The sequence below is a fragment of the Microcaecilia unicolor genome, chromosome 1, assembly GCF_901765095.1.
Source record: "Microcaecilia unicolor chromosome 1, aMicUni1.1, whole genome shotgun sequence".
NCBI lineage: Eukaryota > Metazoa > Chordata > Amphibia > Gymnophiona > Siphonopidae > Microcaecilia > Microcaecilia unicolor.
In genome coordinates, this window is record NC_044031.1 from 388,190,317 (window position 1) to 388,211,924 (window position 21,608).

The following is a 21,608-nucleotide window of genomic DNA, read 5'->3' on the forward strand; positions in this document are numbered from 1 at the left end:
CCTGTGGCTCAATAGAAGGATAAAGTCAAATGAATTTGGTCACCAGAGTCAATTTACTATACATAAAAGTTAAGATACATAGTAACATAGTAACATACATATACATAGTAGATGACGGCAGAAAAAGACCTGCATGGTCCATCTAGTCTGCCCAAGATAAACTCATATCTTGAATTTGTACCTGTCTTTTTCAGGGCACAGACCATATATGATACAGGTCTCCAAGCAAAATGAAAGGTAACAGTTTTATAAATAGTTTAAGTGAGGAAAGCATGAGAAACATGGTCGTGGAATTCTTTTCACCACTGCATACGTGGGTGTGTTGTCTCTGTATGTGTCTCTGACCTGAAGGGGAAAGGGGAGGCAATGGTTTGAATGGAAAGGTAAACAAGCATTCTGTTGGGTAGGATAGAATAATAAAATAAAGCCAAGTGTGATAATAAATATGAACATCAGATATCACTGTCAATAGAGTCAAATGATGGATTGTACAGTTTAACCACAGCATGTCCCATGGTAACAGGTATTACTGTGCTTCTCCACCCCTAGTTGACGGTACACATAGCAGTGGTGTAGCTAGGGAGCAGACTTTTGTGAAGTAGGCACTGGTTGGTGTCAGCTAGGTGGCAGTGCCGGTGTTGTCACTCAGGTGGGGTGGCTCTGGCAATGATTTAACACAGGCTGCCTCTACTGTGTCCCGCTTATGAGGAAAATAGGAAGTTGCATCAGGAGGCAGGATGCAGCAGAGGTCCCAGGACTGGCCAGAGCAGGCAGCCTGACTTCTTAACTACAAGTAAAAATATTTAAATTGTGACCATCACCTCAGGGACAGAACAACGACTCCTTCCACTGCTAGACACTTTTTAAAAATCAGATGGACTTTTGTTTGTACAGTGACTCTACAGGATGTGAAGACCACTTGTACCAAGCATTTTTACTTTGGGTAACAAGGGCAGCCAACCCCAGAGCCTATTTTCAAATAGGGCCAGAAACTTTTTGAAAGAACACAAAATCCTTTAAGAAGACATTCAAAACCTATACTGAAAACTTACCACACCATAACAGTCCTAACCCACCTATGAAAAGATGGTGACAAATTTTATTTGGGCCCAAAAGCACCAATATACATGCTACTGGAAAACTGGAACAAGTTAGACTGTTACAGATTTTTGCACAGAAACTACATGCTAGCACAGGGGTGGGCAAACCAGTCGAGTTGTCAGGATTTCCCCAATTAATACATCCTTTATTATAACTTTCTTTACCATTATTACCACTATCAAAACTTATACATTTATGTGCTTCCTGCTTATCCTGTGTGCTTACCAATCAGCTTATCCTACTCACTAGCTAATCATCGATTCATTCATACACTCATTCATACCGTGATAGACTGAACCCTTCTGCACCACCTTCACCCACTGATATTACCACATTGTTTAGTACATATTCATTAACACAGTATATTCCTCAACTTATAGTTCTCTATTCTTAGTCCAAGTCCTTAAATTGAAATGTCTCTGAATATTCCCACTGCAATTATGTGGGTCTCTTCATTAAACAACGCTCATCGGTTGTGTTTTTCCATGGCAGTTCTGTAAGTGCTGCATTGGGCGCTCTGTCGTCTCTTTATAACAAACTCCAAACAAAAGTCTTTACAAACGTTGTTTGAGACTAGCTTTCTGTAGCTTATGTCTTTTGCCGCTATGGACTCTGTATAGCTTTGTCCAAGCCCTATGCATTTCACACAAGGCGTCTTCAAGGGCTCCAATTCTAAACACAGCAACAAGACATGGAAGCCGTTACTCCCCCTAACCTCATAGTTGCACACCTAAACTTTAAATGTCTTATATATCGTGCTCACCTTAACATCTGTTTGTACACATTTCTGTGGCTTCTGCCAAGATGGGCCCCTCCACAGAATGCAGGAAGTGACGTCAATTCTACAGCTCCACATGCGCAATTAGCAAAACAGTGGTGTCATGCACTACTACTGCAATTTAAATGTTTCCCCACTCTACTTCTTTATTCAATCCTGTAGGGGTTACTGTTCTCCAATCATGAATTAATCGCTGTTCCACCTGCATCATTCTCTGTAATACATTGCCTCTACTCAAATCCATCTGTTGCAAAACTGTAAATCTGAGATCTTCCACCGTATGTTGTTTACTGAGCCAGTGTTTCACTAATGGCGTATCTATCTTCAATAATCTGATGTTACTGAGGTGTTGCGCTATTCTGTATTTTACCTTTTTAACAGTTTGACCGATATAAAATAGATTGCACGGGCACTTGATGGCATATACGACAAAGGCTGACTCACAATCTGTATAAGACCATAACTGATACTGTCTCGGACTCTTTTGATTGGGGATCTCTATACTCTGAATCTCCTTTGCATCTATGATGACCCCGTCGTTCCATATCTCTTATACAACCGTGTTGCTTTAGTTTTTCCCCAAAATTTTGGCCGCGTTTATACAACAACCGAGGGGGCTCCTCAAAAACCGTGTGAATACCTAGTATTCCCCAGTGTTTACCTATGATTTGAGTGACTTGCTGAGAATATGCCACAAAAGGTAAGATGCAAGAAGTGGTGCAGAAGGGTTCAGTCTATCACGGTATGAATGAGTGTATGAATGAATCGATGATTAGCTAGTGAGTAGGATAAGCTGATTGGTATGCACGCAGGATAAGCAGGAAGCGCATAAATGTATAAGTTTTGATAGTGGTAATAATGGTAAAGAAAGTTATAATAAAGAATTGTTTACACTAGTACCTTTGAGAGAGAGGACTGCTACTTGAAGTATCGGATTAACAAGAAGTATTCAGTTTTTACATTTATAACTCATTAGGTAATTTATCAATGAATATACATGAGATCATTCATTGGGGAAATCCTGAAAACCCAACTGGGTTGAGGCTCTCGAGGACCGAGGTTGAACACCCCTGTGCTAGCAGAATCCTTCACCTCAGAATATGGAAAGTGGAGACCCCCAAGAAAGCCCATTTCCATCTCTGGCTATCTTCAAATCTAAGCTAAAAGCCTACCTTTCTGATGTCGCTTTTAACTCCTAACCCTTACTCACTTGTTCTGCACCCATTTTTATCATTTCCACCCTTGTAATTCCCTTATCCCTTTTTTGTCCTGTTTGTCCTAGTTAGATTATAAGCTATTTCAAGCAGGGACTGTCTTATTTATGTCCAGTGTACAGCGCTGCATATGTCTAGTAGCGCTATAGAAATGATAAGTAGTAGTAGTAATAGTAGTATTGGTAAAAGAGAAAAAGAAATGAATTTTTCCCTGTACTTTGTAAAATAAAAACAAAGCAGGCATATTTCAGTCCTTATAAAGTATTAGATAAAAATATATCTTTTTCTTTCCTAACTTTATCTGGGAATTTTCTTTTTCTAATTAAGCTGGTCTCCATCTCTTTTCCACTTTATTCTTCCAAATTCTTTTCCAGGTTGGCCTTTCCATTTCTTCTCGCTCTTGTCTTCTACCTTTCCTTCTGTCTGGCACCGATCTTTCATTTTGTTTTATTTCCCCCACTTTTCTCTTCTCTGTGTTTATATCCACTCATTTGAGTTTACTCTCATTCTCTCACCTTCTAGTCTTTAGTCTGCTTTTCACGGATTTGTCTTATCTACCAACTGGCTTTTCACATCTCCCTCATTCCCTCTCCAGCACTCCCTTTCCCCTCTATATCTCTCTTTCCTCTGTCTCCTATCCTCCCCCCCCCCCCATCTTTCACCTGCTTCCTTACTCACTCATTCCCATCCCCTGTACTCACCCTTTTAGCCTTCATCTACCCTACATTGTCTCTCATTCTCTCATCAGCCCCATCCCTGTCTCTCCTTCCTTCCCTTGACTCCAGCCATACTTCCATCTCTTACCCTATACCCCATGTGCTATTACTTTTCTTTCACCATCTTTTTAATCCCATTTCCACCCTCACTCAACCCCTTCAGAGACCCATCCCCTTCCTCAGATACTGGTAACCATAAAATGATTTGACTGTCATTGTTTTTAATGTTGCCTCACAGCCACCAGGTTTCAGATTTGCTGCCTTTTAGTTTATCTTCTCTCACTCTCTATCCACCATGCAGGACTCCTCCCACTTCCATGCAGATCTCTTCTGTCTCTCTCTCATGCCCCCATCCAACATCACTCCAATTTTTATTTAGATTTTGCTCACACCTTTTTCAGTAGTAGCTCAAGGTAGTTACATTCAGGTACTCTGGATATTTCTCTGTCCCAGGAGGGCTCACAATCTGTTTGTACCTGAGGCAATGGAGGGGCAAGAGCCACTGTGGATCATTCCTTCCCCAAACTCCTACTACACACCATGGAATTTCACAAGGTAGGTCCAGGGGGTCTCTATGTGAAAAGGGATACTGTGATGGAGGAAGCTCTTCAGATATGGGGGGGATGTGTTTGTGGGGGAACTTAAGTGAGAAGGGGAGATTAAGGAAGACAAAGACGTAGCGGAGAGACTGAATGAATTCTTTGCTTCGGTCTTCACCGAGGAAGATTTGGGTGGGATACCGGTGTCGGAAATGGTATTTCAAGCGGACGAGTCGGAGAAACTTACTGACTTCACGGTAAACCTGGAGGACGTAATGGGGCAGTTCGGCAAACTGAAGAGTAGCAAATCTCCTGGACCGGATGGTATTCATCCTAGAGTACTGATAGAACTGAAAAATGAGCTTGCGGAGCTACTGCTAGTGATATGCAACTTATCCTTAAAATCGAGCATGGTACCGGAAGATTGGAGGGTGGCCAATGTAACGCCCATTTTTAAAAAAGGCTCCAGGGGAGCTCCGGGAAATTATAGACCGGTGAGTCTGACATCGGTGCCGGGGAAAATGGTAGAGGCTATTATTAAAAACAAAATTACAGAGCACATCCGAGGACATGGATTACTGAGACCGAGTCAGCACGGCTTTTGTGTGGGGAAATCTTGCCTGATCAATTTACTTCAATTCTTTGAAGGAGTAAACAAACATGTGGACAAAGGGGAGCCGGTTGATATTGTGTATCTGGATTTTCAAAAGGCGTTTGACAAGGTACCTCATGAAAGGCTACAGAGGAAATTGGAGGGTCATGGGATAGGAGCAAATGTCCTATTGTGGATTAAAAACTGGTTGAAGGATAGGAAACAGAGAGTGGGGTTTTCTCTACAGAAAGTGCGAGCACTTGTTGTACCAGTGAATTTAACAATGCAATTAACCCATTAGAACAAAATAATATCTCATTTCTGCCTTCTGCAGAGAACTATTGAGGTATGAGAAGGTGGTTTTTTATGACAAAAAAAGTGCTTATTGTGTTTACCAATTCCTTTATGAACATATTAACATGTAGAAAACAGTTGCTTCCCCATAACTAACGTGAACATAGCTGGCTAATTGTGTGTGAAACAGTCAGTTCAGAAGATCAATCTCTGACCATAAAACGACAGGCTGCCTGAGTAACGCAGGCCTCTTTACTGTGGGTGAAATTGGAACACAACATTAACATTATAATATTAACATTATAACATTACCCCAACTATAGTCAAAAATCTTGCTTATTAAGTCGCACCCATGTGCTAACCACTGTAAAATGGAGAATCAGGACTCCCATTGCAAAAGTGAAGTCATTGTTCATTTGCTTCATCAGTGCATGTGCAGAAACCCCCGTTCATAATTATAAAACATAACCCGTCAAGACCCGAAACCTGATCTTGAGCCCGCAGTTGTTCAACTATCCGTGTCTCTCAGGTGCTCAGTAAACTAACAGGGTCGCTGCTATGTTAAACGCTTCTATTAACTATTCGGCAGAATAGCATATTATTCAGTAGCAAAGCACTGGTGAAGTTCTATACTTCTTATGCCTGCCCGATATCAAACCTGTCGCTTCCCGCCTTCACTGTCTGTAAACAGCTCTTCACTCCGTTGCGGCAGGTGATATGGTTTTAAGAAACTCTTTAGCTGCTTCCACCATCTCCAGGGTTTTTTCTGTGCCATTTCGAAAATCTTTCAGCGTGGCTGGATAAATTAAAGCAAATTTTATCTTTCGAGTATGTAGTTCTGTACACACGGGCGCGAAAGCTCGTCTTGCCGCTGCCACTTTCAATGAATAATCTTGAAAGCATAGAATGCGCTTTCCATCATGTTGCAACTGCAGTCCAGATCTAAGCGCCTTCACGATTGCCTGTTTATGGCCATAGTGTAGGACTCGCAAAATCACAGCTCTTGGCCTATTTCCCGCAGCTCTCCTCGGCCCGACTCGATGGGCCCTTTCAATCCTCAGCGGTTCTTGTAAGTTGTTGAGCTGTAGTTCTTTAGGCAACCAACGCTCCAAATATTCCACAAGCTCTGGGTCCTTAAGGTGTTCTAGGAGGCCAATAAGTCTAAGATTATTACGTCTCGACCTGTTTTCTAGGTCGTCTAGTTTTTGTTCCAAATCACTCACTTTAGAGCGCATGGCCTCCACTGGTTCCGCGGCCTCCGTCATGCGGTCTTCAAGATCACTAAGCCGCTGTTGCATATGATCAAGGTCCAAATGGAACCCATCGAGTCGTTCATGGGTGGCTTCAGCCCTATCATAGAGAGCCTGTAGTTTTTTATCCAAAGCGGCTTCCACCGCTGCTGTGACTTCCGCCGTTATTTCAGCCGTCCATGCTGGTCGGTTGTCCCGATGTCTCCGCCATCTTAGAATCAGGTATCTTGATCTTCTCTTTCTCCTTCTTCTGTGTTTTCGTGGCCATCGTGACTCTCTGTGTAAATATAATTTACTCTGCGTGCTTATCGATTATTCCCCCTCTCTCTTCTGGTAGAAAATCCTCTGGTAAGGCTGATTATAGCAAGGTTTTAGGGAGGAAATGTGGGAGCTCCGCTTTTCAGCGTCTTCACTCCTCCATGGCACCACGTGACCCCCCCCCCCCTTGCTGAATCATTTTAGACTAGGGAAACAACAGTGAGAAATAGGTTTTGTAGTGAGAAAATCTTTAACTTATTTTATTTCAATTAGAGAGTTTGGCCACAGTATTGAGAATTGGTTAATAGTCACCAGAGCCTGAACAAGAACAGAGGGAGTTCAAGGGTCTTGCCTCCATTTATTTTCTTTATAAGTGAGGTTTAGGGAGAAGAAATCTGGGGGAGTCATCCTCTGAAGGGTTCCAGATGAGCTCCAATGCAAGAAAGACATCACCTAAATAAATTCAACTACAGCTAAGTGACATTAACATTAACAAGGGTATTGAAAGAAATATATTATTTTTTCACAACATTTTAAGGGAAAACAAAGGATCAGACCATTAGATATTAAAAATCCATGAGATCCCTGCAAAAACACCAATAGTGCACACAAAGAGACCAATTTCTACATCAGGAAAGAGAATAACCACAAATATCTGATTTTGATAAAAGACAATTTAAATACTTATCTGAAAAGGTTCTTTTCTGCCTTTTTAGGTGAAACAGACAAAGTTAAGGGTATACATGTAGTTATACATTTGAATGTTGAAAATGTTATTGCAGTTCTATTAAGCTTCACACTAATCGTGAATTTGAGTTTGTTTGAATGAAAATTTGCTTGCATTTCTATTCAATAAAGAAAGAGATAATTTGCAAATCTGAAAGTTTGGTCCTTCCATTTCAGGAACAAATCCTAAATTTAGATTCTTTTCCTCCTTTATTCTTTGAGAGTAAAGGACGAGGTTAGTTTATTTGTTCCACTCCCTCGGCTGTGAGTGTGTGTTCCCTGGATATTCGCCACGACTACAAACATCAGGTATCTGGGAGCACATCACTACAGTCCAGCCGAGAGGGGTGGCAACAATAAACATAGCCTGCACATTCGGGAACCATCATGGTAGGTTACATACAGGTAATATCACAGAATATAAAACATAAGTATTGCCATACTGGGACAGACCGAAGATCCATCAAACCCAGTATCCTGTTTCCAACAGTGGCCAATCCAGGTCACAAATACCTGGCAAGATCCCAGAACATAAAATTGATTTTAGGGAAAGGGAAATGGGACTTGATATACCACCTTTGAGTTTTTTTGCAACTACATTCAAAGCGGTTTACATATATTCAAGTACTTATTTTGTACCAGGGGCAATGGAGGGTTAAGTGACTTGCCCAGAGTCAGAAGGAGCTGTAGTGGGAATCAAACTCAGTTCCCCAGGATCAAAGTCCACTGCACTAACCACTAGGCTACTCCTCCACTGCTTATCCTAGAAATAAGCAGTGGATTTTCACAAGTCCATTTTAATAATAGCTTATGGACTTTTCTTTTAGGAAGCTATCCAAACCTTTTTTAAACCCCACTAAACTACCTGCTTTTACCACACTCCCTGCCCCCAGGCCTTCACTCATTCATCAAAACAAGCATACCCCACTGACAGCTACAAGGCAAGAGCAAAGGAGATAAATGGACACAAAATGATGGGATTGTATAGAACAACAATAATTTACCAAAGACAGTCAACCAGTTGTCCTCGGTTAATGGAACAGTAAAAGTAAAAGTAAAGGGTCATGGATTTGATAAACTGCCGTTCTGTAGTACAACCAAAGTGCTTTTCATTTTATGATATGCAGCTACTTATGAAAAGGAAATAAAAAGAGTCAGACATAATCAGGATAAGCATGGCAAAAAAGCCAAGTCTTCAAAGCAACTATGAACTTTTTAAGAGAGGGTTGTGAACACACATCTATCGGGAGCATGTTCTAAACAGAAGGAGCCAGACAGCAAAAAAAAAAACAATGAATGGGAGGTATCTAGTCAGAGCTTGGTCATAGATGGTATGACCAGGCGATGTGCGGTCGATGAACACAGGACTCAAGATGGTTGGTATTGTTTTGGGGATTATAGAGGAAGATAGATGGAAAGGCAGGCCAGAAATCTGTGAGCTTTTAAGCTCTACTTCCCAAAGTAAACTCATTCTGTAGCCGGACCAAACAAAATGTATGCTGCATAGTCAGCCTAGTATAGGATTTTGGCCAAGGCCTAGGGTAGACCAAACAGGCTCTACTCACCACCCCAGCTACCAAGCCCCGCACACTCACAACAGCCTACAGGCACCACCAAAAAGTGGGAGATAGAGCATTCAGGCGGGCCTCAAGGCCGATTGGGAGCCCACTCACGCAGAGACCAAGCAAGCGGGCCTCACGGCCAACCAGGAACTGAGTCACACTCTGGGAAGGGAGAAAGAACAACAAGGGTTCCACATGGAACTGGGCCACAAGCAGCACACACAGTGCAGGGTAGAGCCACAAAGGAAAGGGTGAGAGGCAGAAGCCTCTAAAAGGTATACAAGGCTGTGCCACAGGCGAACAATACAGGAAGCCCCAGAAAGAAACACTCTAGGCTTATACAACACAGCACTCAAGGAAAAAGGAAACCAACTATAAGAATACACTCTAGGCTGATCCATTCAGCCCACAAGGGAACTAGGCTGTCTCTACAGCATACAACGATACAGGAAGCTCCCACAAGGGAACACACTAGGCTGACTATGCAGCATACAACAATACAGGGAGCCCCCACAAGGAATACACTAGGCTGACTATGCAGCATACAAAGGGAAAGGGAGAACTACCTAAGGAATACACAACGCTGGCCCCACAACCCCCAAGGGGAAAAAGGGAACTGCTAAAGGGAAAAAACAGGGCAGAGCTACTCAGCAGACAAAGATAAAGGGGAGAGTAAGCAAACAGAGGAAGCTGCCTTGACACACACAGACCAGAAAAGGAACGCTGCTCCCCTTACACAGGAGACAGCTACAGAAACAAAGAACTAAAACAAACAAAAAAGAGCAAAATACAAGGACAGGGGGAGGCAGAACCACACGGAGCAGAGCAGAAGCTCAGCACAACAAAAGGAACACCAAGGGAGAGAAAGTTATACAAACAAACTGAGAGGAATCAAGGCACAAGCTTACCCCAGACAGCACTACATTAGAGCAGGAGAAAGCAAACCAGGTGTGGGGAGTGAGGCAATCAGGCTCATGCTAGGAATACCCAGCACACACACACACACACACAAAATAAGCAAGCACGAGGAGAAAGGCTAAACTCCAACGTGAACACAAACACCCAAGCGCAGGCTGGCTTCAGAAAAGCAATCAGAGCAATCAACACCAAAGCAATGATTGCAGGGGAAAGGCAGGCTTAAATGGATCAGGCTTCTGAAGTCTGCTGGCTCAGCCCCTGACAAGCCAATCAGGAGTGAGTCCCAAACATTCCCCTGCCTATCCAGCAGAATCATAACACAAAACAACTCACAAACAGCTGAACGTTTAAGCTGGGACTGGTAAAAACTTAATGACAACACATAACATACAAGGGAAGTTACCAACTTGCCATATGTCATCTGGTCTGGCTGAGTGAAGTCTGGTTTCACCCTCATCAGATTTGTGGCTTGCAGTCGTGGGTTTTCACAGGAAGGTTTGGTACTACCAGTGCACACAAGCCATGCCAGGGGACATAGAGCCAGCTGGTCTCCTACACTACTAAACAGAAAACCTTCACCATTATGATGTCACTTGCAGTGAGTAAATTACATTATTCCTACAAGGAAGTACTATCACCAAGTGATTATCAGACTTTCTTCATCATACACTTTTTAGTATTTCTGTTCACTGTATGGCATGTCATTAATAGATTTTTTACTGCTTTTAACTCAGTTTTTACCACATGTGGTGCTACAAAAGGCTGTCTATCCTTAGCATCTAGGTGTTCTCTGTACCCAGAGTCAGTATGGAAGATCCTACATATATATCTTGTTCTGCGATCTAGAGACCCAATAAATAATACTAGGCAAATCCTGAAATTAGCAATTTAGCAGGAGAGGAGAGAGAAGGAGTTACAAGGGATGGAATTCACTCATCATTTCCTGGTATGCATCATGATGCCAAAAATTACTGTGTAGGTACTGAGGCAGCTATTCTTTGGGTAGATGCTTCCAACAAGATGGATCCCTTCTCCTTTCCTTCTGTTCACTTTGTTGGTGGAGCCTGCCAGCAAGAAACTTACATCAGTGTCTATACAGAAATTTGTGACCTCTTGTAGCAACTCATTTCACATGAGAACCCATCTCATGATTCGCTTAACTCTTCATCGGTCAGTAAGGTTTTATTTCAACATAAAGACATTGTTTATGTTGAAATAAATGAAATATACTGGCTCTCCAATTGTCTACTGGCTCAAAAATAATTAACTCAACTAAAAGTAGACACCTTGTTCACTCAAAAAACTTTTATATACGGGGGAAAAAGTCTCATTTGTCACTGGGTCCAGATATTGATCTCCAACATCCAAAAAATAGATGAAGCCCACTAGTGACTGGTATAATCATTGACAAAAAACCACCTCCTCCCTATATCTGTGTTTGTATTTATTTATCTTTTTTGATTTTGCCTTTTTAATTTATTAATCACAGCAAAATCAAAAAAGATAAATAAATACAAACACAGATATAGGGAGGAGGGTTTTTTTTTGTCAATGATTATACAAGTCACTTATGGGCTTCACCTATTTATTGGGTGTTGGAGATCGATATCTAGACCCAGTGACAAATGAGACTTTTTCTCCTTACAAAAAAGCTTTTTGAGTGAACAAGGCGTCTACTATTATGTTTATCCATTCCTATCCTAGCTGAGATAATATTTAACCATCCCTCTGACCTCATGTTTAACTTTCTTTAAATTAGCCAGCTTACTTTCTAACTCTTCTTGTTATCTTACCTATCTATATGTTCCATCTTTGCTTATACCCTTCACTAACAATTAAGATGTTCTATTACGTATTGTGTTGACAGTAAGTAGTATACCATCCTGCTTATAATCGAACGAGAATAACGCCCAAGTTCCGACCTAAATCGGGAGATGGGCGTTCTTCTCACAAAAACAAATAAAGCGGCATAATCGAAAGCCGAACTTTGGACGCTTTCAACTGCACTCCGTCGCGGATGCGGACAAAGTTGACGGGGGAGTGTCGGAGGCGTGGTGAAGGCGGAACTGGGGCGTGGTTATCACCCGAACAGAGATGGGCGCCCTTCGCCGATAATGGATGCGTTTGTAGCTAGAATTTAGGGCACTTTTCCTGGACCCTGTTTTTTGACGAATAAGGCCCCAAAAAGTGCCCTAAATGACCAGATGACCCCCAGAGGGAGTCGGGGATGACCTCCCCTGACTCCCCCAGTGGTCACTAACCCCCTCCCACCACAACAAATGATGTTTCACAACTTTTTACTTTCACCCTCAAATGTCATACCCTCCTCCCAAGCAGCAGTATGCAGGTCCCTGGAACAGTTGTTAGGGGGTGCAGTGGACGTCAGGCAGGTGGACCCAGGCCCATCCCCCCCCTACCTGTTACAATTGTGCTGCTTAATGCTACTAGTCGTCCAACCCCCCCCAAACCCCCTGTACCCACATGTAGGTGCCCCCCTTCACCGCTTAGGGCTATAGTACTGGTGTAGACTTGTGGGCAGTGGGTTTTGAGGGGGATTTGGGGGGCTCAACACCCAAGGGAAGGGTGCTATGCACCTGGGAGCTCTTTTACCTTTTTTTTTGTTTTTGTAAAAGTGCCCCCTAAGGTGCCCGGTTGGTGTCCTGGCATGTGAGGGGGACCAGTGCACTATGAATCCTGGCCCCTCCCACGAACAAATGCCTTGCATTTATTCGTTTTTGAGCTGGGCGATTTCATTTTCCATTATCGGTGAAAAGCAAAAACGCCCAGCTCACACCTTGGCGAATAAAGCATGGGCGTCTATTTTTTTTAAAAAATACGGTTCACTCCGCCCCTTCACGGACCCGTTCTCGGAGATTAACGCCCATGGAGATAGGCGTTTCTGGTCGATTATGCCCCTCCATGCCATACTTTGTATTGTTATTTGAATATTTTTACTGCTGTAATTGCCTATTGTTCATGTTTGATCTATTCTTACTGTACACCACCTTCAGTGAATTCCTTCAAAAAGGTGGTAAATGAATCCTAATAAATAAAAAAATAAATACTATTAGTTGAGTATGTTGAAATAAAGTCTTACTGACCGATGAAGAGTTGAGCGAATCATGAGATGAGTTCTCATGTGAAACGGGTTGCTACAGAGGTCATAAAAATGTATTGTTAGTTTTTAAACGACAGACTGGATGGATGTTCAGGTCTTTTTCTGTCGTCATTTACTATGTTACCTTTTGAATTTTGGTATGTATTTCTGTGCTGGGACTTAATTTGTGTATCTTGTGATTTTACCACCGCAACAATTCATTTTGACCTTTCCAATGTGAACTATACAGAAATTTGTAGCACTATCATGTGTACCAGAAAATAGTAACATCTTGCATCTCTCACCTTGGGTTTTCCTTCACTTCACCAGGCCTTCTTTTCCCCCGTTTACCTGTACCTTCCCCTCCCTTCTTCCTCTTTCTCCTCCCCAGCTTCTCTTACCTCCTTCACGTCTGCTCCTGCTCTTTTTAAGGCTCCTCTGTGTAGTACCCTGGCTCTTCTTCCTAATACCAGATGGGGCTTTTGCTCAACAGTGATCCTGTCTGCAGCTCCTGTGCAGCCCTTTTCTCTTCTGGCACTCTCTCTCTTCCCCTTCCCTTGCTCTCTTTACAACAGTGTAAGGTAAATACAGCACTACTCTCCTGTGTTGCTTCTCCCACTGTCTTGTTTCCACACCTTCATGCCAAAACCAGTGGGAAGAGACTGGAGCAGAAGCGCCTGAAAGAGACAGCAGCATCCTGCATACCCCCACTCCATGTGCTGGTTTGCTGGTGCCAGATTGGTGCTGTCTGTACAGCAACAGCTTGGCATTGGATAGGCGGGAAAGTTCCATGGAGACTCAGGCTCACATCCAGAAAGTTTCGTACTCTGGGAGTAATTCTACAAGTTTGTCAAAAGTTAGGCACAAAGATGCAGCACACTAACCCCTTGGTTTTATTAATAGTGCACAAATTTTCATGTGCAAAATTGCACGCTATTCTGAGATGGCTAATGAGCCAATCAGAGCCAATAATTGGGTGCTATCCATCATTAATTGGCAACAATTTGGATTTGTGCACACATCTTGCCTAGCAGTGCTATAGAAATGATAAGTAGTAGTAGTAGTATAAAGATCCAAGTGCAAATCTTATAGCGCATAACTCAAAAGGGGTGTGGTCATGGGAGAGTCATGGGCAGATCACGGGCGTTCACTAAAGACACACAAAGTATTACTGAATATTGGGAAGCTGAGCCTAACTTATGTGTCAGGATTTACACCAGGTGTCACGAACCTGAGGGCGAGTCCTTGGACCGCTGGTTGGCCGACCTGGAGGTCGAGGGTCGGCCTGGAGGTCGAGGACTGGCCTGGAGGTTAAGGACCTGCCCAGAGGCTGACGAGTCGCTGGGTCACCAAAGGCCCGGCAGACACGGCTGGTGATGGAACTGGGCTGGCATGGCTTGGCATGGGCCTGGCAGGAACCTTCCCGGATGATGAGAAGAAGCATTTTGAAGCCCTAACCCCCTGATGGCGAACCTATGACACGCGTGTCAGTACTGACACACGTAGCCATTTTCGATGACACGCGGCCGCATGTGGCCTCATACAGAGAAGCAGCGGCGTTCCTTGCTGACACCCGGGGTGGATCGCATGACCTTCCCCCCCCCCCCCCCCCCCGGTGCATGTTTACCCGCTGGGGGGGGTGCCATGTGCGCTTCTATTGGCTCCCTCCGAGTCCTCCGCTTGTTCCCTCCCTGCTGCTCCCTCTGCCCCGCCTCCTGCATGGCCGTTAGGGGATCTTTGACCTCACTTCCGGCCGGCGGAGCAGAGAGCAGCGGAATGCCGTGGGGGACGCATCTCTATGATCGCCATTACCAGCAACCACATAACCACAGCAACCATCATCCAATCTACTGTTGTGGGGTGTCGTGGATTTCTAATTGACCATCATTACTGAGATAGGTGAGGGGGAGGCTGGGAGAGGCGAGGGCATGTGCTATGGGTGCCGTTTCCCGCCATTAGAAATAGCGGCAGCCATCTTAATTTACATAAGGTGGTCAGTTAGGCTAGTTAACCCCTAATTGCCTGCAGGGCTAACAGGCTATCTATAATTCTATCTTCTGTCACTGCCCCCCTGATGGAGAACCCAAAAATAAAAAACCAAGGTTAAGTAAAGGAAGTGGTAGTAGCAGTAGCCGACCCTTTCAAGAGACATGGACCGAGATGTATGGCATTATAGAAAAAAATGGCAGATCATTTTGCGTTCTATGTACTGAAACGGTAGTAAGCAGAACGTGGAATATAAATAGACATTTTGAAACTAATCACTCCCAGCTCTTGAAAAAAAGTGAGGATGAAAGGAAGGAATACATTTCCAGGCAGCTACACTTTTATAAGAGCCAATCTAATTCCATCCTTACATTTGTAAAAGGTTCTACAAATTTAACATCTGCAAGTTTGAGCATTGCTCACTCCATAGCTCAGCATGGAAAAGCATTCAGTGAGGGAGGATTTATTAAAGAAACTCTCCTAAGATGTGTACCAGTTCTATTTCACGATATGCAGAATAAAGATGCAATTATTAAGAGAATATCTGAGTTACCAATGAAATTCAGCAACAAAAAAGTCACTAATAGGCAGATTAGTTAAAGAATTCCCCCTCCCCCTCACTTATCTTAGTTCACGGCACCCCACACAAGTTAAATAATATCAAGACCAACAAAAGAAACCGACTGACAGATGAACAAAGAAGTCACTAAGCAGGTAAGTTAAATAATTAGTTTTTGGTTTATTAAATACAGTTATATATTACAATTATACATTTTTGTTATTTAAACTATAAATATCGCGAAATTATGTTTTTTTTTCTCGAAGTGACACACCACCCGAGTTATGCTCAGTTTTTGGGCGAATTTTGACACACCAAGCTCAAAAGGTTGCCCATCACTGCCCTAACCTCTTTAGCCTTTCCTCATACAAGAGGAGTTCCATCCCCTTTATCATTTTGGTTACTGTTCTTTGAACTTTTTCTAATTCCGATATATCTTTTTTGAGATACAACGACCAGAACTGAATACAATACTGAAGGTGCGGACACACCAAAGAGCGATACAAAGGCATTACAGTATTTTGGGGTGAGGGCAAAGCACTGCTTTTGGGGTGTTGTCTAGGTTGCACATAGCCCCAGGCATTACTGCTCACAAGGGGTAGGCTCTTACCCTTCATCTCTTTTTCCTTTTCTTGCATTCTGTCTTCAATTCTCATGTTCTTGGGCTCCAGGCAACTATAATTCCAAGAATTGTAGACCCCCAGCAATGGGCGGATCCCTGAGAAACAGGAGAGACAGAAGGAGGGAAAGATGGAGAAAGTGAGAAAGGCCAAATGTTAGAAAATAGGCTTGTAAAAATAACCTTTCACTAGACTAAATTTGTTTCCACCTATAATTTATTTATTTACGGTTCATTTCTACCCCACATTTTCCCACAAATGCAGACACAATGTGGCTTCCATGAATTACAAAAGTTAAAAGATACAACACATGAATTTAGCAGTAGAATAAGGATAAAACGTTAGCAGCAATTAGGATGGCTAAACAGCAGAATTACTAATGGAATACACTTGTTCAAAAAGGTACGTTTTCAGCAGCTTCTTGAAAAGAAGGTGGTCAGCTTGCGATTTTAGGTACAGGGGAAGAGCGTTCCAAGTCTTCGGGCTGGAGAAGTGGAAAGTAGAGGCAAAAAGAAGCTTTAACACCCCTGCAAGATCGACAATGTAGTTGTAAAAAGGTGCGTGCTGTTGTGATGGCATTTCTAGGTGGGAGATCTATTAGAGGAATCATATATTCCGGAGCTAAGCCGTAGATTATTTTGTGTGTCAGAGTGCAGATCTTGAATGTGATTCGTTCTCTCACAGGTAGCCAGTGTAGATTGAAACGTAGGGGCTGCGCAGAAACCAAGCGCGGTTTGCCCAAGATGAGTCTTGCAGCAGTATTCTGGGCAGTCTGGAATTTCCTCAGTAGATGCTCCTGGCAGCCTGCATAAATCCCACTGCAGTAGTCCAGGTGAGACAGAACGAGCCAGTGAACGAGAGTGTGGAAGAGCTCTCTGGTGAGACAAAACCTAACACGCTGCAGCCTCCACATTGCATAGAACATCCGCTTGGTGACCGCTCACACTTGCGAATCCAGGTGCAGGTGAGGGTCCAGCTCAACACCCAGAAGTCTAAGGCTCTGTGAAATAGGGAGGGTCTGGTCTTTAATGACAAGGGAGATGGTGGAAAATCTGGCATGGACAGACGAAAGCACAAGACACTGAGTTTTGTCTTTGTTGATCTTAAACCGGAATACCTCGGCCCAACGTTCCAAGACGGAAAAACTCGCTTCGATCAAATCTGTGATTTCTTCTAATGAGGTATGGAAGGGGATGGAGACGGTTATGTCATCTGCGTAGATAAATGGTTTGAGGCCTAGGTTTGCTAGTGCGGTGGCAAGGGGAAACAGCATGATATTGAATAGTGTTGGAGAAAGGGGCGAACCTTGGGGAACCCCACAAGAAGCTTTCCAAGGTGAAGAATGATCTGGAGTGCCTTTGACCTGGTATGTTCTTGTTGACAGAAAACCCTTAAACCAGTGTAACACGCACCCTCCGATGCCTAGGGTGTCCAGTAGATGTAGTAAGATGGTGTGGTCCACCATATCAAATGCGCTGGACATGTCGAACTGCATCAGTAAAATTTTCATACCAACAGAAATGTCCCTTTTAAAATCCGACAGGGCTGTGACCAGAACCGTTTCCGTGCTAAACTGAGCACGGAAACCTGACTGAGAGTAGTGCAGAATGTCAAAGGTTTCAAGGAATTCATTTAACTGAGTATTCACCAAGCTGTCCATAACTTTGACAATCAGCGGTATGGACGCCACTGGCCGATAATTTGATGTGACGTGGCTCTTATCTTTGGATTCGTTGGAATGGATGTGAGAAGAATTCTGCCATGCTCTGGGGGAAGATGCCATGGTTCAACATGTAATTAAGATAGGAAGTTAGGTCAACGGTGAAGCGCTTCGGGGCCGCTTTTAGAAGGTGACTGGGGCAAGCATCCAAACCATAATACTTGTTTGAGAACTTCCGGAGTGCTTTAGAAACGTGGTCTACAGGAACACTTTCAAAGGCAGTCCAAGTGCGATCGGCTGGACAGTAAGCAGAGCACGGATCCAGTGAATCTAAGAAGTCATCCACATCTGCTGGGGAACTAGTTAGCGTTGACCTGAGAACTTCTATTTTGTCCTTGAAATAAGTAGCAAGCAGGTCCGCCGAAGGTAGGTCTTCCCGAGAGGTCTCTAGCTTATTTGTGGCTGGAAACAAGTTCAAGAGCTGGTTTAGCTTTTGTTATCTTTACCTGGCAGACTTTCCAAGCTTCTAGCGCTAGACCTGTCTTTTTGCAATAGTGCTAAACTTGCTAACTTGGAAAAGGACATACATCAGCTTGAAGCGTCGCTCTACACTTCGTCATCCAAGTCTTCTTTAGAACAACTTAAGGCGCTTAAAACACAGTACAGCTCGTTGCTGTCAAACATCTCTAATGTGATTACCTTCAAACAGAGTGCTGTATACTAACTATGCTGAAGCAAATACGGCTGATAATCTCAGAAAAACTGTCAAGCAAAGTGGATACCTGTCTATATTGATACTGAGCCACTACTATCAACACCACAATTCTATTTTAATATAAATAAGGGGAAAAGGCCTCAGAGATCCATGGTAGCGCTATAGAAATGATAAGTAGTAGTAGTAATAGTAGTAGTAGTAATGCAGCACCCTACGGACTAGTCTGTGGTATGCTAATTAAAGCAACACTGAGACTGAATTATTTTTATAAAAGATATATATTGTTAAAATTAAAGGTTAAATAGTGATTTTTTAAAGGGGTTTTTCTGGCCGATGAAAGATTGAAGTCTGATGAGTATTACTTTAATTAGCATACCACAGACTAGTCTGTAGGGTGTTGCATTACCATGGATCTGAGGCCTTTTCCCCTTATTTGAATTAAAATAGAAGTGTTGTCTCGATAGTAGTGGCTTGGTATCAACATAGACAGATATCCACTTTCCTTGACAGTTTTTCTGAGAAAATAGGCTTGTCACATAGCAAAAGGATATCCTACAGCTCCGCTCAGTAATTACCAAGATTTATTACTACCTGAGAGCTATCTTGAAGCTTATATGAAATGAGTTGATGGACTTAGTCCAGATTCCAGTAGACAGATGACCACAGATGCCTATCATGATTGGGTACTATAGTTGACAATCAACAGAGATGGCAGATTGTCACTTAGGGCGGCCTTATAATGAGGCCGACTGAGGCGGAGGCCTCAGGCGGCAGCTTTCAGAGAGCGGCATCTGCAGACAGCCAATAAAAGAAAATAAAGGAATTTGAATTTCCCGCAGCAGAAGAGTCTGCTCTCACGCCGGCAGGGCTGCCCTAAATATTTACCACCCAGCCTAGTACCTCCCCCCCCTTGACTCAGTGCAGGCAAAAGTAAAAGACAGATACAGCGGGATCCAAGGAGGTTTAATAGACAGGAGATGAAGTGACGTCAAAACACTGAAACCAATTAAGTCAGTGTGAGTTTTCCCTTCCCCGCGCAGCCCTCATCCCCGTATATTGAAAACAAAGTAAGCAAACCTATGAGCTGCTGCATCTACGTTGTCATTTTTTATTGCTGATAGCATTTTTATTTAATCTCACTTATATTTCAAACACGCCAGCTTGTGCAGCATACGGATGTACACAGAGGAAGCATACAAACGGGATAACTTTTCATAGGTAGAGTAGTAATTTGTTATAAATCTTAATCAGTGGTCAGTTGGAGGGGCTGGTTACAGAGACACCCTAGTGTTATATTCGTGCAGAGATGTGTTTTCTCCTGGTAATGGGCCACTAAAACAGACATCATGTTATTAGAATCAGGTGCTTAGATTTTAACTTTCCAATTGATCCTGGTCTGGATAGGTCTTCAACCTGCAGGCCCGCCAAACTCTGGGTTAGAGGCGTGCTACATAATCTCATGCAATCCAATGGATAGGTTGATCTTTGGAGGTTGCTGTACCCGAAGTCAAGGGACTATACGTTTTTCTCAGCGCCGCATTGCACTTATTCCAGGATCGACTATCTTTTGGGAACTAAAGATCTGAGTCCTATGTTGACAGATGCAAAAATCCATGAAATCTCCATATCCGATCATGCTGCTATATCTTGCGACTTTGTTTGGACAACTCATAGGCTCAACTCTTCTCTTTGGAGGTTCAATGCCTCCCTTTTGTCAGATGCCCTATTTCTCCAGCATATCTCCCAAAAGACTGCTGATTTTTTTATTGACAATAAAGACTCTGTATCTTCTTTTGTAATTGTTTGGGAAGCTTATAAATCTTGGCTTAGGGAAGAGGTAATCAACTATGCCTCTCACATCCACAAGGCCAATAGTGCTAAACTTGCTAACTTGGAAAAAGACATACATCAGCTTGAAGCGTTGCTCTACACTTCGTCATCCAAGTCTTCTTTAGAACAACTTAAGGCGCTTAAAACACAGTACAGCTCGTTGCTGTCAAACATCTCTAATGTGATTACCTTCAAACAGAGTGCTGTATACTAACTATACTGAAGCAAATACGGCTGGTAAACTGCTTGCAACCTATCTAAAGGGCAGGAAGTCAAGCCAGAGGATTGCGTCTGTACAATCCCCAGCAGGGTTACCACTGACTTCCACTCATCAGATTCTCGCCTTTGAATCATTTTATAGAAATCTATACTCTTCAGATTCTGCAGCTCAGGATGTTGATGTTCCACCGCTTCCTGTCAACATTGCAACTACCACATGTCTTGGACTGTCATCTCAGCCATCTCAGCAAACCCATTTCTCAAGATGAACTAATCTCTGCAATCAACAAACTGTCTTCAGGCAAAGCGCCAGGCCTGGATGGTATTCCTGTGGAATTTTACAAGGCCTTCTCCTCGGCTATATCACCTCATCTGCTGACCTATTTTCACACTCTGCTGCAGTCTGCATCCCCAGGGCACTTTTTGGATGCCAACCTGATAGTGCTGCCTAAGCCCAACAGGGACAGCAGCCTTGTACAGAATTATAGACCAATTTTGCTCTTAAACATTGACTATAAAATTTATGCAAAGGTTTTATGTTGCAGAATTGATGCCATTATTCCTTCCCTTGTGCACAGGGATCAGGCTGGCTTTTGTCAAGTCCAGAAGTGGTGCTGACAATACCAGATTGTTATGCCATATCATTCACTTTGCTCGGTCACGGGACTATCCCATACTGTCTGTTTCCCTTGATGCGGAGAAGGCCTTTGACCGAGTTCAGTGGAAGTACTTGTTTATTATTCTTAAGCAATTTGGTTTCCCTGATCCGTATATTCGCATGGTGCAGTTACTTTACTCTCATCCTACAGCTCGCATAGTAGCCAATGGTGAAGCCTCTAATTCGTTCGTTCTGCATAGAGGCACTAGGCAAGATTGTCCCATCTCCCCCTTGCTGTTCAACTTAGCTCTTGAGCCTCTCCTAGTGGCTATTCAACAATCAGGTGCTATTACAGGTATTCTTCTAGGTACGGAGG

The 21,608-nt window shown here is 43.2% G+C and overlaps 1 protein-coding gene across 1 annotated transcript in view; it reads right to left on the reverse strand.

Annotated features, from left to right (window-relative positions):
- FAM227A (family with sequence similarity 227 member A) overlaps window positions 1-21,608 on the reverse strand; it is a 263,367-nt gene that overhangs the window by 137,889 nt on the left and 103,870 nt on the right. Inside the window, exon 5 of the mRNA XM_030210759.1 lies at window positions 16,201-16,308. Coding sequence (XP_030066619.1) covers window positions 16,201-16,308 — 108 coding nt within the window. The remainder of the gene's footprint in view (window positions 1-16,200; window positions 16,309-21,608) is intronic.